At 36.1% G+C, this 18815-nt stretch overlaps 1 protein-coding gene across 3 annotated transcripts; it reads left to right on the plus strand.

The window, feature by feature from the left end:
• The first annotated feature begins 2238 nt into the window (after nt 1-2238).
• LOC113110823 (collagen alpha-2(VI) chain-like) lies at nt 2239-18547 on the plus strand. Of its 3 annotated transcripts, none has more exons than XM_026275026.1 (28): nt 2239-2483; nt 5691-5786; nt 6283-6890; nt 7052-7072; nt 8363-8428; nt 8540-8593; nt 8730-8774; nt 9105-9131; nt 9227-9253; nt 9367-9411; nt 9500-9553; nt 9630-9692; nt 9791-9853; nt 9934-9987; nt 10078-10113; nt 10198-10260; nt 10465-10527; nt 10648-10710; nt 10885-10947; nt 11036-11086; nt 11193-11291; nt 11420-11482; nt 12622-12657; nt 12732-12777; nt 12861-13013; nt 13192-13647; nt 13746-13784; nt 17082-18547. In XM_026275026.1, exons 2-28 carry the CDS (start codon nt 5699-5701, stop codon nt 17681-17683), a joined length of 3048 nt encoding a protein of 1015 aa, XP_026130811.1. In that variant the 5' UTR covers nt 2239-2483; nt 5691-5698; the 3' UTR covers nt 17684-18547. The 3 variants fall into 3 exon arrangements, with proteins under 3 accessions (XP_026130811.1, XP_026130814.1, XP_026130812.1); XM_026275029.1 differs by lacking the exon at nt 17082-18547 and adding an exon at nt 15160-16943; XM_026275027.1 differs by having other exon boundaries at nt 2293-2479.
• Nucleotides 18548-18815: the final 268 nt, after the last annotated feature.

Below are 18815 nucleotides of genomic sequence, written 5' to 3' on the forward strand. Positions count from 1 at the left end.
CAAAAGCATTCTGATGTATACTGTCTGCTTATATGATGAATGGTCTCTGTTTCTTTCTCACAGTCTCCGCCAAAACATCTGTTCTGGGCGTTGTTTGGTGGTGCGAAATTACAAAAGTGGCTGATTGATTTACTGCAGCAACAAATGTACATGTGCATATATGTATTTTAATTTTGACAGTGATATACACAGTGAATTTCACTCACTTAAGGGGGCTTCAAAGTCACAGAAATAGGCCTACACAAAACTACATACAGTTGTTTTAAATTTAGCTTTTCTTTTCAGTATAACCAACCAACTTCATTGTGTGAAGTTAAACTTTGGGTTAATGATTGGAACATGCTGCACTGAATGATACCTTAATGTTCCCTGAACATACAAAATGTCTTTGTTGTTGTTGTTACACGGACATTCAGGGAACAATGCGTTTTATCATTTAGCAGGCATTATATTGTTACTTAGCTGAACGTCCAACTGAAATGTAAAAAAATAAAAAAATAAAAATCTTACATGAAAATGTAAATAATGTTTTTGTGCATATAGTTTGTGAAAATGATTAATAATCAGTTAACTTTAAATTAATGTTCTATTAATGTTACTGAAGGAGCATTTGCTCATAATTTGAGAGAACCTTGCAAGAACATTATCCACTGGTTTGAGAACTTTTTCTGTTCGCTGGGGCACTATTGTTGAATCATTTATCTTAAGTATATTGCAGCTCATGCAAAACAGCATCTAAGTATGTCTTTCCCTCTCTTACTCCTGCATTTGGAATATAAATGGCTTCTTTTGTATCCTGGGTTCATGGGGATATTTGTGCAAGTGATAAGAAAATTCTGTGTTACTTTTGAAAGGATGTGAAAGATAGATTTTCTTTTTCACATTAGTTTTTATTTTTATTTTTACGGCTTTCTCTGGCTTGGGGGAAATCCCAAATCCAGCCACCCTGATCCTCCCTACCCAGCAGAACAGGACACATATGGCTTACAGGCTGAATGAAGAACTGGCCAGTAATTTCCTCTGCTCAGGTGGTGCCATATTCCTTTTGAGGTTTAGTTGTATCATGCACTTTTTTGTAGTATGAATGCTGGCATACCATTCAGCAGGAGTGAGTTAAGTCTGGGAGGTTTTTCTGGGCGTGCACGCACTCATGTTTATGGGAGTGTTTACTGGAATATGAATGTTTATGTAGATATCTTTTGGTGAAGGTGACTCAGTGGAGCAACTCCGTCAATTGTGACTGGAGCACACTCTGACAGATGCCTACATTTGGAAATACTTATATGCAGCTGGTCCATGTAATTGACTAAGGAAACGACTGTAACCATGGATACTTATAAAAATAAATAAAATAAAAAATGAATAAAAAACTTGGCGAAGCTTGGAGCCTCTTGAGAGCATGTTCAGATCACATTTCTCCCTAAAACAACAACAAACAACAAATTATATGCTGCATATGAAAATTAAGCCAATTTTTATAATCATTTAAATTCTTGACATTCTGATATTATTTTCATACGGAGCCCCGGACATAGCATTAAAAAAAAGCATTTTTTCATGCTACTAATTCGTTCCCTCGAAGTATTAAAGCTGCACAAGATTATTATTTCGTTGCCTCGATTTTCTAAATCGTGTGCATAATTCATACATCAGTGGAACGAATTAGTAAATTATGCACACTTTTTTTAGCCTACAATTTTTTTTCCTGCGTGCCATGTGAGGGGCTTCGTATTTTCATTAGGTAGGCTAAAATTAAGCACAAATTCTCATTACGCAAAATCATCTCATTCTTATTACCGTAAGATGAAAAAAAGCATGATATATTATTCAAATGGAAAAGTATTTATACTTTTCAAATAAGAAGTACAACAACAACAGTACGATAGTCTATACATAGCCTATAGATAGATAGATAGATAGATAGATAGATAGATAGATAGATAGTATGTAACGTCTTTACTAATACAATTTGGCAGAGATTTTCCCATGCATTCTCTAGAAAACTGCAAATAGAACAAAAAAAAAAGAGTTTTGGAAAGTTTTTTTTTGGAAACGAGCAATCATTTTGTGGAGAATTGCACTTCATCACACGCTTAAAAAAAAAAAATTCAATAAGATGTCCTCACTCAGGACTTTGTGAACATGTGTGGGTGATCCATAATCCCCCTTCTCTTATCACCAGATCAAAGTCGTGAGGAGTGGGGTGTAGTCCATCAGTGTGGATGCACAGCGCCGCCAGGCGGACAGAAGAGGCAGTGCACAGATGCTCCGTTCCCTCAGAGCAGATGAAGGAGGGACGACAGACTTCTTTTGAAGCTGGGTGAAGCTCAGAGGAAACTTCTCCTGCAGCTTGGCTTCTCACTCACTCTCTTATTTTGGAATTTATTCCGATTTCTGCTTTACTTAGTACGAAATGTTTGATTGTTAACCTTAAACATAAATCAGCACTCGAAAAGTTCTTCAGATTTCCTGATCTTGGGTGGGTAAGTGATGTCTGACTTTTATATAACTTTGCAGTGCGTTTCTGTCTCTGAAGAGTGGACGTTTTGGAAATGCACTTAAAAGTTTGGAAAGTCACTTAAACTATCACTTAGGTGCACATTGTTCAGCTATTCTGTAATCTAAAAATTTTCGCTTGCTCTTTCAATTAGCCGACAAACTATTTTGTTTAAGAATAAACGGTTTTGCATGCTTTATTATGTGTGATTTCAAAACTCAAAGTGTGTTGCATGTACTTAATCAAGATATTTAATGTCGTTGTTCGTCCTATATGCCACATCTGTGCTGCTGCTCTTTTTAATTGATTGTAGACTATTTTTGGATAATTTGAGTTTAGATTATGGCTATATATTTTCGTATACTGTATATTACATATCAACATATTGTCTAATGGGCCTCAAATACAGTAGCCTGCCTGGAGTTATGTTGTAATCAGTATGATAAACAAAAAACCTTGATACCGAATGTAATAAAATAACTAGCGCTGTGCAACAATTACATTTTTAATCCCGATTAATCATGCGATGTCTGCGACTAATCGCCATTAATCACACTGTTATGCACAACATTCAATGATGAATTCAAAAGTATTGTATTGCGCACTTATGCATTTAAAAGAACTACAGTATGACCAATAGTGCAATAACATTTTGTTTGCACACTTTAAACAAATAAGTATTTTTTTTCTTTGACATAACTTAGTAGCAGGTAAAATATGTCTTGTAAATCTCAACTTTAACATTAATCAAATTAAATATAAAACCAAAGTTATTTGCTACTGCCTGGGCACTAATGTTTTTATAGGAAATATATATTTTTTAAGTTTGTTATAGAAAAATAAGTTATGCTCAGAGTCCAGATCCTCGATATTAACATGTAACAGACGCCTTCTGAGTAGACACCTTGACTATTGTCCCCCAAAGCCCGGTTCGTTTGATTAGTATGACAACTTCGTGCCGCGCGTGGGCCCGGTTCTTTTAGCCGTTCCTGGCTCGGTTGGAAGAAGTGGGCCAGGGCACAGTTCAGTTGGGCTCGAGCACAGTATGCATGTAGTTTCAGATCGGAGAACTTCTGATACATGCAGCATGCTTGCGTGTACATTTTTAGCAGCAAAAGTGATAGATCTGTAAAGCAATATATTGTGAGAGGGCTGTGTGCAGAGCTGATCCTATGTAGACATAAAGTACGCAAGCTGTGTTGGGCCCCCGAAACACTAGGGGTCCCACTTGCTCTCAAAGTTGATTTAATTGTAGTTTCGTTTTTGTATTTGGCCAGTGGTTATTAAAGCCTCTTATGTCATTTATTTAACTGCTGTGCGCAGTCGCCCTTCCTACAAAAAAATCAGTCAAATCCAAGCAGTAACCTCTGGCTCTCTGTCGTGAAGCCAACACGGAAGTGACTTAAACTGTAATTCGTCAACTTGCCGCTAGAGGCTGGCTGCAAAAGGGATTCAATTCAATAGACTTCCCGTGTTAAGATGCCCAACTTTACAGCAGAAAAAAACATGTTTACAGCCTGGTAAAAAAAAAATCTTTTGGTCTGAATAAACAATTTTGTTCTCATGAAAACTGTGAGGGGGGTGAATTTTTTTTTTATAACTATCATCTGTTTAAATTATATTAAGCCTTAAAGTTCTTCATAATTAAGGGCGTGGCCACTTGAATGACAGGTGGATTGCTGCTGCTGAACCTGCAGTCAAGCTAGGTGGGCGTGGCTTCAGCAACAAGTTCCCAACTTTTTGCTTATTTTCGATTGTCCAGGAGTGACGCATGATGATGTGCTGCCAAGATGGCATGTTTTTATGATATGTCTTTATACAGTCTTAGGTGAAATCTTGTAATGTGAATGCCATACAGTGTCTTATCGGAGACAAAAAAACAAAACAAAAAGAACGGGTTGCACGACTCCTGCAAGAGTGAATATGGACTTTGATGATGATTCATCAAGCATGCAAATGCACATCTTTGTGGTTATTATAATAAGCATTTATTTAGTAAGATGTTAACAACTTGCATAAAAAAATCTTCGAAATCGAAGTTTGAAATAGAACCGTGTAAATTATGCTGTAAGACAAAACAAGAAAGTCACTTCGGGTAACGTTGACCACACCCTTATTTTACTCAAATGTTAATAATCCAATGTAAAAGCCATTGGATTTCATGAAACAATTTTTTTTTCTGGGTTTTAAAACTACAAACTGACTTTAATGGCATCCAATAACATTCAGAATCAAAACAAGCTCTTATTCTACAGACGATGGATGAATCTCTGGCTCCAGTATACATTTTGTTAACAAATGAACGCTTATGAAAAAAACAACAACAACAACATGGTTTCACTACAAATAAAACCAATAAAACATGGTTACTATAGTTAAACCATGGTAACCACAAAAATGGATTTGCTAGACTAACCATAGTTTAACCATGGTATTTATAGTAAAACTGGTAATACAAATGGTAATCAATATGCCAACAAACCCTGGTTACTACACTTTTACTACAATAAAACCATGGTTTATTTATCGTGACTATAAATGTATGATATCTAATTTCCAGATTTACCACAAAAAAAAAGGATTATAGATATGCCTAAAAATCTATGGAATTTGTAAGATGTATATAGTAAGTTTTATGGACCAAAGTGGCATAACACTTCATTTCCCAGAATACCATTGCCTCTTGAATTCCTATCCTTCAATGTTCAGTTGAACTGCCAATGGGTGTGGCCGATTGAGTTCAAATGTTTCCAATTGACAGTTAGCTCTGTTTAAACATGTTCAAGGGCATCTCTATAACATATTTGACACAAATTCAATAATAATTTATCTTAATTAATGAAATATTGTCTTATATTAATCTTTTTTTACCATTTTAGCTGTGTCTGTGCCCATTGTTAGATGGATAATGCAACTGGACTGATGCAAACGATTCTGTGAAAGTCACTTTATGCACTTTTGTTTTATTGAAAGTAATTTTATGATTGCGCATTAGAGTAATTTAAAGTGGTAAATAGTCAAATTCCCCAAATTCTGGCACTGGAGAGACATGTTTTGCTTGCTGTCAAAATTCCTGGTGTTTTGTAAATGTATTTGGCATGCTAGAATATAACAGATGTCCACAGATGGGAACAAATTCTGAGTGTGTTGTGAACGTGGTTAACACATCCTGTTTTTTGTTTTGTGTGTTTAGGAAGGAGAATGAGGATGATGAGGCTATCGATCCTCCTGTTCTTTGTGGTCCTTCACACACAGGTCCAGATTTCAGCCAGCCAGACTCCCTGCGGAAGTGAGGAAACGCTTATTACAGTTACCTAATTATTCTGTAGTATTCTATGAATGCATTATTCATTACACATGTTTATTTAAAAATATGGATGGGTGCATTCAACTGATCAAAAGTGGCATTAAAAACATTCATAATGTTACAAAAGATTTATATTTTAAATAAATGCTGTTATTTTGGACATTTACTAATAATAATAAAAATAAGGCTTTAACAAAAATATTAAGCAACGTAAGATAATATTAAGAAACTTGAGCAATAAATCAGCATATTAGAGTGATTTCTGAAGGATCATGTGAAAAAGAAGACTATAGAGTAATGATGCTCAAATATCAGCTTTGGCATCTCAAGAATAAAATAAATCAACATCAACAAAAAAAAAAAAAAAAAAAATCACATTCACACATTTTCTTAACCCATTAAATGTCTTTATTGAATATTATTTTTTGTAGTTTTAGTGACTTAGCTCACTGTATGTGTTCTCTCTCTTTCTCTCTAGAAACAACTGAATGCCCAATCGACTTATACTTTGTCATCGACACATCTGAGACAATAGCTCTGCAGGAGAACCCACCTGGCAGCTTGGTAGAGAGCATCAAACAGTTCACCGAAGCTTTTGCCAGCAAACTAGAAGATGTTAAATACAAAGGTTCAGTTCAGATCAGCTGGTCTGTAGGAGGCCTTCACTTCTCCCAGCGGCAGGAGATCATCAGTGCAATCACCAGTAAAGATAGATTCATCAATGATCTCAGAAGAATAAAATACTTGGGCAAGGGCACGTACATTGACTGCGCCATCACCAACATGACCCACCAGCTGGTCCACTCACCATCCAAACCCAATGCCAAACGCTTTGCGGTGGTAATCACCGATGGTCATGTGACAGGAAACCCATGTGGTGGGATCAAAGTGGCGGCGGAACGAGCACGTGATGAGTTCATTAAGATCTTCTCTGTTGCATCATCCAGGAACCTAGAGGAGGCGGGACTTAGGGAGATTGCTAACTCACCTGCTGGAGTTTATCGTAATCACTACATGGCGGTTGATCTCACGGGAGTGCGGCCACTCATAGTGCAATCAACAATTGATCGCATTTATGACATAATGGTAATGCAATGCCTTTAATACTTTTCTTGTGGATATTCAGTGGCATAATATCGTAAAATGTATTAATTGATGAAGAAACTATTTAGTACTTCATTCATATTTGTTGTGAGCAAAGGGCTATTATTATAATAATCTTTCTTTGATCTTGTTCTTTCTTACAGCTTCATCTGGCTTATCAAGAGGTGAGATCCATATGAGTGTACAGCCATCTGTTGATTTAAGTGATTTTTTTTCTTCATTGGGTGCAAACATGTTGCATCACTTTCCTCAGACGTCTTGCTATAAACTCCTCAAATATACTGTGCGTATCCATTGTGGTGTTCCACAGGGATCCGTTCTGGTCCTCTTTTGTTTTCCCTCCACATGCTCCCTTTGGGCTCAATACTCCAGAAACATAACGACTTCCAGCTGTATCTTCCAATCAAACCAGGAAATAACTCTTCATTAGATCATCTTTATGAATCATCACCATCTTAATGAAGTCAAGACCTGGAAAACAAATAAACTGCTGTTACTAGCAAACCTATGCTGTCAGGTCACATATTTAGTATTTTAGTATAAGTATTTATTATTAAACACTATTTTATATTTAATATAATTAAAAATGACTTCACAAAAATAAGATGACTTCACATTGAATGTCAACTCCGTCTTTGGCCCATCACCACTGTCAGAAAGAAAATCTTGGTGACATCTGACGGTGTTCACAAATTTGGCATTTCTTTCACAAAAGAAATGGAGTTCAGGTAGCAGCCTATTTTCTTTTGTTTTTTCTGTTGATGCTTGATGCTTATAAAACCTACTTCAGAAGAATACAATTATCTAACGCTGGAAATATTAATGTGTTTGTTTGATATTAATATTAATAAATTATGAATATTAATATTAATGTGGCAAGGGGGTCCATTAGAGTGACAGCTGGCCCTGATATTCCCCCCCATAAAATTTTATTTTTCATTTTAATGAACGTTTGACAGTGTTGACACCATTTCATCCATTTTATAGCATAAAGATTAAACATCATCCCCCATAACATTTACAATTGAATTTTTTTTTTTTTTAGTTTTAAACCTAATAGCAATTACAATTGCTGGACATGTTTTGTCCCATGTCTCAACGATCAGTGATATACATTTTGATACTTAGTTTTTCTGTGTTGTTGTTGATACAGTACTTCTCCCCCCTTTTTCTCTTTTAAATTCTGATTTATTTTCATTGTACAGCACTTTGGATGAACTATGGTTGTTAAACTTGCGCTCTATAAATGAAATTTGCCTTGCCTTGCCTACAAATGAAAGGAGGGTTTTTCAGCAATGAAACAGAAGAACCATTTTTCACCTTTCAGTGAACAGTTCTTCAAAATAAACACATTTTTTTCTCAGATTGAACAACATTTTTAAAGTGAAAAAACTTTTTTTCAACTCTTTTTACATTACAATGTTTTATAATTCTATTTCATCCTTACTTTCCAGTGCTACTCTACGAAATGTCTAGAGACTCCAGGACCTCCGGGTCCATCGGGACACAGGGGACAGAAAGTGAGTCTTAAAAAAAACTCAATTGGGTTTAAAAACACAGCACTGCCAGAAATCTTATCAAGTAATTTCACTATCTTTTTCTATCTTGATCTAACTTCTTAATTATTACAGGGAGCTAAAGGAGATAATGGCGACCCCGGTCTTAAAGGTCAAAGAGGACGTCCTGTGAGTACAAACCAGTTCTATTGAATGAATTTGGTAAAACACTGCATTTCAACCAAAGACTGTATTAAATCTAATGTTTATTCAGTTGTGCTCTCACACCAGTACTATTTGTATTAACTCATGTCAAAACCTACAGGGAGATCCGGGTATTGAGGGACCCATTGGACATCCTGGACCTAAAGTAAGTTCTTCACATTCCTCATGTGCGATTAAATGCCTAATCATAAACCAATATGTATTGATCAGACCAATTTTTTTCTGATCATGTTTGGCTAATTTAAGATTATCTGCATTAAGTGTTTTCGCTTGGCCGATTACTAGAAGGTATAAGGGCAATATATACTTTTCTTTTTTTGCGATCAATGATATTAAATATTGTGTTAATTGCTCAGTTCACTTCAAGCATTTCATTTCAGTTTCTGTGTAAATCTATTGAGCTGTCATTAAAATAACTGCACTTTATTTGTCCAGATTACTGTTTGTAACTACTCTCCTGTTTATTGTCATTTAGGGAGAGACTGGTCTTAAAGGTGAAAAGGTATGATTTCCTCAATGTTATCTGTAAGTTCTAACAAATATGGTTGACTTATTATCATGCACCACAAACGTTACATGCTAATTTTCTGTTTTTAGGGAGAAATGGGAGCACAAGGGAAAAAGGTAAGTTCCTTAGAATGTTTCCTTATCATTTTATATTTTCTCTGTTTACAGAATCTTCCATGCTGCATCTATTTTGAAATATTTATAATTTTCTTTTTTTCTTTTTCGAACAGGGTGTTGCTGGAGCATCGGGAAGAAATGGAACAGATGGGCAGAAGGTAAGAAATAGTAAATATGGGGTAGTGAGAAATAAAAATAATTAAAACAAATACAAAAATGTAATAAATATGGCTATTTTTTAAATAGGGAAAAATTGGCAGGATAGGCGCTCCTGGCTGCAAAGGTGACCCCGGCGACAAGGTTTGAGTCTTTTCTTTTGGGGTAACAGATACTGATATTATGCAAGTCCATTGACAGATGAATGTGCCTTTTATAGGGTCCTAACGGCTATCCTGGAAGTGTTGGAGAACCTGGTCTTCGAGGGGTTCCGGGAGAAAAGGTACCTGAGAAATTGCAGGAAAAAGAAAAATGGGCATTTATCTAAAAGCCTTTATGCATTGTGTTTCGATGTGTCATGGTTCCTAACTTTCTTCTCAGGGCGATCCAGGTCGTCCAGGAAGATCAGGTCCTCTTGGGATAGCTGGAGATCCTGGACCCAAAGTAAGATTTTATAAATACAAACATTACACTAACATTAGTTATCGATCATAATGTAATATGCTCTCTGACCCCCCCTACAGGGAGAGAAAGGAAGTCCCGGATCACCTGGAATTCCTGGCCAGAAAGGATCTGCTGTATGTATTTATTTAAATTATGGTCATAATTGTTATTTTAACATTGTAAAATACAGATGATGTTAAAGAGAACTTTGTTTTGTTTTATAGGGTACAGCTGGAGGACCTGGACCTAAAGGCGACCCTGTGAGAAATTCTCATCCCGTTATATTTCCCTTGTAAGACTAAAGTAGGTTGAATTTTGATGATATTTACCATTGTCTTTTTTAGGGAAGACGAGGAGATTTTGGGCCTAAAGGCAGCACTGGAAGCAATGGGGCAAAAGGAGAAAAGGTCAGTGTAGGGTTCACTGAAAATTATAACTTTACAAAATAATTGGTTCTCGGTTAAAAAAGGTGCTTGGTAAGTGGCTTTTATTGTATTATAAACTCAGATTTCATGAGGGGAGACTATGTTATTTAACAATTATTTTAACAATTAATTGATTGATTGATTGAATTGATCCTGATTGATTAAAATATCGAAACTGTCTGACAGGGTGAACCAGGTTCTGAGGGACCCAGGGGTCTTTCGGGCGAAGATGGCAACAAAGGATCCAAGGTAAATGTCACTGATTTGGCTGCTTAAAACATGTCATTGCTGAAAATAGATTTTTACTGGTTTTATCATAAATATCAATGAAAACATAAACATTTATGTGGCTCTTGTTGCTCACTTTAGGGTGATAATGGACTTCCAGGACCAAGAGGACCACCTGGAGCTTCTGGAGAACCAGGCAGAAATGTAAAAATGACTAAATCTTGCTAAATATCATATTTTACAGCCATTGCTCAATACAAACTGGCTGAAAATGTCCAAAACCAAAAACAGCTGCCTCTTTGTCTCACTGCTTATTCAGACGATGATCTTATTTAGCTGGATGAACAGCCAGCAAAGAACATGTTATGTCTGTTGTAGGGTTCCCAAGGTGATGCAGGCGATTCTGGCCCTAGAGGTGATCCTGGCCCTCTAGGACCAAAGGTACTTCACACACAAAACTATCTGATGGTTTTAAAATCAATGCTTTCATTTCTGTTGTAAATACAATATACGGATTCTTTCACCGTAGGGTGATTCTGGCAGACCTGGATTCAGCTATCCTGGACCAAGGGGACCTACGGTAGTTACATTTGTACTTGGACTGAAAGAAATGTCAATTTACAGAGCTTTAGATCACGTTCCATTTGATATTTTACAAATAAATGTAATAAATCTGTGTTTAACAGGGTGACAGGGGTGATAAAGGTTCACTTGGTCCAAGGGGAAGTAGAGGAGACTGCGGACCAAAGGGTGACCCAGGTCTAAAGGGAACTCCTGGAGAGCCGGTCAGCAGATTGACTCATTTTTGTTGCATGTTTACTGTTCAGAAGTTTTTTTTATAAAATCAAAATGAAATGCCATTTGCAACCAGTTTTCTTTCACAGTGTGATCATATTTTTTCATCGTGTTTCAGGGAGAGCCCGGGCCTTCAGGAGAACCTGGACAAAGGGGGCCTATAGGAGACCCAGGAAGAAATGCAAGTTTAATTTTTAGTGCATATTAATGTTAAAATGATGTTCGGGTAGGGCTGAGTGATAAACTATATCATAACAAGATCATTGATGTCTCACAATGATAAGCAGAAATAAGAGCAACAACAGTCAGTCAGTGCATGCTGCCAATAAGACGGCTTGTTCTCATTTCATCTAGTATATCCATGTCTTCAGCCTCAATATACAGTATCTGAACACAGGGAAATCTGCAGAGCTGCTCAGAGAGTTGCTCCATTTTAGAATTGAATTTGATCAAAAATACAATTGAATACATAAATACTCTCACATACACACACACACACCCACACACATATGTTGGTATATGTGGTTTATGGGGACTCTCCATAGGCGTAATGGGTTTTATTCTGTACAAACTGTATTTTCTATTGCCCTACCCCAACCCTACACCTAAACCTAACCCTCACGGGAAACTTTGTGCAATTTTGGAATTTCAAAATAACTAATTCTGTATGATTTATAAGCGTTTTGAATTACGGGGACACTAAAAATGTCCTCATAAACCACATCCTCATTGTAATACCTGTGTCATACCTATGTCATTATACAAATTTGTGTCCTCGTTAACCACATAAACAAGCTCACACACACACGTAATCTCAGACTCTTGGAGCAGATCTGGAGATTAAGTTCATGTTTTCATGCCTTCATATTTGAAAAATGATGTACTATGCGAAAGAGATATATATATATAGTTATCTATTTTTCTTTTATACAGTTATTGAGAAGCATTTTATTATGGAAAACACATAATTTATAAAAAAATAAAATAATGAATTGGTTTTAATTGGGCTCTAAATTAAAATGTAGCTAAATCTGTGGAGTTGAATTATGAACAAACAAGTTATGTTTACATTCATTCTCAATATCTAACAAACACGTGGAAAGCGTTTCCTTCACCATCAATGGTAAATGAATATCATTATATCGTTGATATGGAAAATAATTTTCGTCCAGCCATACATTTGTGATATTTCATTGATTTGGCCATAGAAAAGTCCTTAAACAACAGTAAATGGTAGCATTAAACCAAGTTCTGAATGGTTGACAATGCGATTTAAAGTGAATTCTTTTATTAAATGATTTCAAATTGTGTCCTTAACAGGGTGACCCTGGACCAGAGGGAGACCCTGGCCTTACTGTAAGCATTAAGTTATTAAATTGCTCAAAATTACTTCATGGAAAAATGTTGACTATATAACATATATTTCTCAGGAATGTGATGTCATGAACTACATCAGAGAGACCTGTGGATGCTGCGGTAAGATTCTCATACTGAAATTCTCATTATAAAAATAAATGTGCTGCTGCAGTATACTCAGTAAATGTTCTTGTCTGTTTCAGACTGTGAAAAGAGATGTGGTGCCCTGGATATTGTGTTTGTGATTGACAGCTCTGAAAGTGTGGGGTTGACCAACTTCACCCTTGAGAAGAACTTTGTGATCAACACCATCAACAGACTGGGCTCAATAGCAAAAGATCCCAGTTCTGAAACAGGTAAAAAGACATTGAAAGACCAGCGTTTGCATTCATATTTACTTTAGAAAATTTTTAAAATGTCAATTTTTTTTTTATGAATATCTTTAGAAAAAAGCCTGAAGTAGCTTACTTTAAGTAGCAATGCAGAAGTGGTTTGATGTAATCTAACAACATCTGTGTTTGCTAAATATCTCAGGCACTCGAGTCGGGGTTGTCCAGTACAGTCACAATGGAACATTCCAGGCCATTCGCCTCAACGACTCCAAGATCGACTCGATGTCCGCCTTCAAAGACGCAGTGAAGAAGCTTGAATGGATCGCTGGAGGAACGTGGACGCCTTCTGCCCTGAAGTTCGCCTATGATAACCTGATTCGTGATAGCCGACGTGCGAAGGCTAATGTGACAGTGGTTGTGATCACAGACGGCCGGTACGACCCTCGGGATGACGACAAACTGCTCAATTACCTCTGCACAGACACCAGCATTGACGTGAATGCCATCGGTATTGGTGACATGTTTGACCAGCCAGAGGAGAACGAAAGCCTCAAGTCCATTGCTTGCAGAAAAGATGGAAGAGTCATGGGAATGAGGCGTTTCGCTGATCTGGTTGCAGAGGATTTCATCGATAGGATTGAGACTGTTCTCTGCCCAGGTGAGTCCTGGCCTGACTTAACTATGTTTTTAGCTTGCTGTCTTGATATCTAGAAATTATTGTCTTTTAATTACTTTTATTTTGTTTATTTGTTTTAGATCCAGTGATCGTTTGCCCTGATCTTCCATGTAAAAGTGGTAAGTGTTGTTGTTCATATACACAAAGATGTGTATGATTAATTCTCCTAATTAGTGTAAAAACATTCTGAATCTTTTTCTTTCAGTTAACTTAATTTATTCAATAAAATTCATTAATTTATTATTTGTATTATTTCCTTTACATAGCTGCAATGTTTTTTATAATTTTCTTTTTTCACAGGGTTTAAATGGATTTAAATAGGGGCAAAATACTCTGTACAGTTCATTTAATCAGTGTTATTTTAGTATTATTTATATACAATTATAGTATTCATTCATATTTTGAATTAGCTTTTATTTTTATGCTTTCAGCTTAAATTGATAATTTTAGTCATGTTATGCGCATTTGTCATTTTTCACTTTTAGCAATAACAATTTTACCAATAACAACACTGCATACAATATTTTTCATGGCCAATTATTAGATGACACTAATAGTTGTTATGTCAGCCATAACGGCTAGCATGCTAATAAAAAAGTCAGGTTATATTTGGCATATTAAAGTCATATTAATAATGTTTTTTTATCTGCAAAATGATATAAAATCCACAGAACGGTCTAGATTTGCAAGATAAATGATCAACATGCTGTATTAATAAAAAGTCGTTTTTATATATTAAAGCAACATTTTTGAAAATAGGCTCCTTTTCCAACTCACAGTTGAGTTTTACCGTTTTAGAATCAATTCAGCCGATCTCCGGGTCTGATGTAGCACTTTTAACTTAGCTTAGCATAGATAATTGAATCGAATTAGACCGTTAGCATCTCGCTCAAAAATGACCAAAGATATTACGCAGCACCTGAAAATAATACAATTATTTTTAGGTGCTGCGTAATATCACTGCGCCTGCTGTATTGCTCTGTCGGTCTTTGTGTACAAAGTGTCCAGTTTTAAATAAGAAAAATATAAAAACTCTTTGGGTATTTTTGATTGAGATGCTAACGGTCTAATCAGATTAAATGATCTATGCTAAGCTAAGCTAAAAGTGCTACCACCAGACCCGAAGATTGTCTGAATGGATTTCGAAAACGGTAAAACTCAACTGTTTAACTCTAAGGGAGTTGAAAAATTAGCTTATTTTCAGTGTTCCTTTAATGGTTCAGTACACATAACAAATGGTTCAAGGATGTTCAGTTATCATCTCATATGTTTATGTTATGAATATCAATCATACACTTGTTATGTGTGATAACCAGCCCAGTCTCTCAAGGGAAATGTCACATTATCACAACAAAGGTATAAGTTTGTCAGCAAAATGCACAATGATCAATGCGAAAGATATCAAATCAAAAACTAAAATCAATCAAAACAGCAACGAGGCAGAGCCAGTTGCTAGGAGGCCCCTAAAACTATTGTTTCAACACTCACTTGCAGATGACGCCCTTGCAGAGGAGTGGAAGGACAGTCCCATCCCAACCACTGTACAAAGCCTCCCAAACTTATTCAACAATCTACAAGAGGCCAAACACCCTGATACCTACACCAAGGCTGTAGCTACATTGGCTTATTCAGCCCAGATGGCTAAACTGTCCTCTGAACCTGACAAACAGAGATGGACCGATCTGTTCATTGACTCGTTTAGAGTGATCTATTCCGATATGATGGGAGACCCAAACAAAGCTCTTGGCTTGTGTTAGAAAGCATGATTGGGCATTTCCAAAAAAAATTAAACTGATAGCTTGACTAAAACAGTAAACTTGGCCTCACTGTAGAGTTGTTAAGTAAAAAGCTAGCTGGTCTATGCATGAGTATGGTATTTGCATTAACAATAGTCGAATGCCATTGCTAATACCTCCCTTAAAGATGTAACATTTAATTAGCAAGAAATAGCATGTAATATAGTTAACATCACGGCCAGTTATCAGCCACTTAATTTGTTTGCTAGCCTTTGCTAAAAGCAGTTCTCTGCTACAAAAATGTGAAATGCCAACCTTTGCCTCTTGACCCAATGCCTGCTTCTCTGTAATCATTTTTTATTTTATTTTTTTTGCATCCAGATATGCGAAATGAACACATTTTGATTAGATGAACAGATTTTTTGAAACTTTGCTTGCATAGCATGCTCTCATTAGCTTATCCTGTTTTGCTTGATTCCTCAGGGCTTCTATGATTTTAAGGAATTTTTTATCTTTTATAAATGCTTCGGTGTTGTGAATAGACCAAAGAAGGGTTAGTTTAAATTAAAAATGTCAATTCTGTCATCATTTACTTGCATTGTACAAACCTGTATGACTTTCTTTCTTCAATGGAACACAAAAGGAAATGTTGATCTTTTCCTGAAAAGTGACCAGGGGTTGTCAAACTCCAGAAAGGAAATAAAAACTCCATAAACATGTTTTAAAGTTGTACATCGAAAATCTGAAATTCATACAGGTTTTCAGTTGATGATGACTGAATTGTATTTTATTTTTTGTTTTTTTGCTTGATCTATTTCTTTAAACTAAAGCATCTGTAAATGAATGAACAATTAGTTTTGAGACTATATTCATATCAGTTTTGCATTTTGCACATTAAGGCTGAAGTCCCAAGCCTGTAGCTTCATATAGGTTAGAGAAATATCAATGGAGCTTTTTAGTGCTGCTTTACCACGGCCGACTTTTAAATCCCTACTATGTTTTACACAAATAATTAGTATGATAAATTAAGAATTTTTTGTAAACTGCTTTACCAATATTGTTTAAGTTCAATATTTTTTCTGGTTACATTTATTTTCTAAAGCTTATCTGCTATTTAGGCGACAGAAAGCTTTAGAGTATCTGACATATCTTTATCATAGCATTAATTTACTACAACGGCAATTCAGTAAAACTTTTTGTAGCCACCTTATATAACTGTTAATGGCCATTTATGTTTGATGATTATCTCAGTGAATCTTTTTGAATGGAAATACATACCAATGTGAATTAGCTATGAGTATCCTGATGTTGACCATCCGTGAGTGAAAGAGAAAATGGACTAAGAAGGTTTTTCAGCCTGCCATTATAGACAATAATGAGCCTTTTTTTTTGGTAATGGAAGATTATGTATATTTAGTAGTAAGTATTATATATGTATACTGTATATCAGGAATGTGCAATGAAAAAATGGCAAGCTCTTGGACTGCAAGAAATGCAACTTGAATTATTTCTGACAAATAAATACTGTCTCTTTAGCAATGAAATGTTTATTTTTGTTAGGTTTATTTGCTCTTAAAAGAACCTCATCTCTGTAAACTAACACATTTATTTTGCACAATTCATTTGGCGCAAATCAAGCATGTCATCCAAGACAGTTATTGCTGTTTTTGTATCTTATAGAGCCAGCTGTAGCCGACTGCATCCAGCGGCCTGTTGATCTCATCTTCATGCTGGATGGCTCAGAGCGCATGGGTCAGGAGAATTTCCGCTATGCACGTGAGTTTGTGGAGAAAGTCGCTAACCGCCTGAACCTCGCCCAGGGAGACAGCGATGAACGCAGTGCCAGGGTGGCTCTTATGCAGTATGGTGATGAAAACCAACATCAGTTGGCCTTCAAACTCACCAGCAACTTCACTGTCATTTCTGATGGTGTGGCTAACTTGAGGTACCTGGATTCTACTTCCAATGTGGCAAGCGGTATTATCTACGCCGTCAACAACATTGTCACGAGCAGAGGCACAAGATTGGCTAGACGAAATGCTGAGCTGGCGTTCATCTTCATTACTGATGGGGTCACCAGCACAAAGAACCTGGAGGAAGGCCTTAGCGCGATGCGCAGAGTAGAGGGTGTTCCCACAGTGATTGCCTTGGGCAGCGACCTTGGCAAGGAGACCCTAGAGAAGCTTTCAATGGGAGATGAGACGGCCATTTTCAGGGGTCAGGATTTTGATAGTCTGAACAAACCCAGCTTTTTTGACCGATTTATTCGGTGGATCTGTTGAGGGGTTGGTGGGTTTTTCAGTAACGAAAAAGGGGGGGGGGGTGAATGGGTTCAGCACAGTGGTTAGAGTAGAACTGATGCATTTTTTATTACACTAAATCTATGCAATTTATGCACTTATATTGTGGTAAAAAAAGATAAAAATTGTTTGTTATACAGAATTAGGATTGCTTAGGATAACCATTGGATTAAACTCAATGATTTCACCGGTGGAGATGGGTTTTGGGTACAGGAAAACACTGCAGTAAACCAAGAGGCCAAGTTATTAGTCACACTCCAAAGAATATGTTACTGAAAGTGTTTTTTTGACAAAGTTGCAAATGTATTTTTTTCTGTATTTTTTATTCTGAAAGACATCTAGTTGATTTTTTTATTTTTATTCATATACACAAGGTGCTAAACCAGAGTAAGACTGGAGTTTTTCTTGCATATCATTACCAGATACACAATAGTAAAAAGTGCACTAATTCAGGGGTACAAGAATTTGAAAAAGCACACAGGCCACATTCATTCTGTATTTTTTAAGATACAATTGTCTAAAAACATTGTTTCATTTAAATTACCATTGACTTAAAAAGGGCCTGCAGTAGCTAAAATAAATCTATGCCACCTCCCACAGCACATTTACTCTTGAGCAAACACATGCTTAGAAATCCAGTGTTTCAGATTTAACATTTACTTACAGTGAAATATAGACCCTTCTTCACACCTACACTTTAATGTACAAGAAATTTATTAGTACCACAATCAGTCTCTTAATTTGAACATTTGAATATTTGATATGCTGTTAGACACTTGAATGATGATTTCCATTGTTGCTGTCAAAATAAATTTTAGTACAATAAAACAAGCTGTGGTAACACAACTGAGGAGTCTGTGGTTTTTGTTTATGAAGCAATATTATTTCACCAGGTTTGTTTAAAACAAATGAGAACTCTATTCCACTCCACCCTAATTCTGTTATTCAACTTTAGCATATATATATATTCTGTTCTGTTTTATATTACAGTATGTTTTCCAGAAGTAGCTGTCTGTGTTTTTTGTTTTTACTGAAAAACATAAACATGAAACATGAAATTCAGGCCTATTGTCATTAAATGCAAATCGATTGGTCATAAATCAAAGTAGAAATA

This window comes from Carassius auratus, chromosome 11 (genome assembly GCF_003368295.1).
Source record: "Carassius auratus strain Wakin chromosome 11, ASM336829v1, whole genome shotgun sequence".
Lineage (NCBI taxonomy): Eukaryota > Metazoa > Chordata > Actinopteri > Cypriniformes > Cyprinidae > Carassius > Carassius auratus.

What these genes read in the sequence shown, in the direction of transcription:
- LOC113110823 (XM_026275026.1), top strand. Translation starts at nt 5,699, where the DNA reads ATGAGGATGATGAGGCTATCGATCCTCCTGTTCTTTGTGGTCCTTCAC. An exon ending in CTGGAGAACCAGGCAGAAAT is followed by an intron (nt 10,711 to 10,884) that starts GTAAAAATGACT and finishes TGTCTGTTGTAG; the next exon opens with GGTTCCCAAGGTGATGCAGG. An exon ending in AGGGAGACCCTGGCCTTACT is followed by an intron (nt 12,658 to 12,731) that starts GTAAGCATTAAG and finishes TATATTTCTCAG; the next exon opens with GAATGTGATGTCATGAACTA.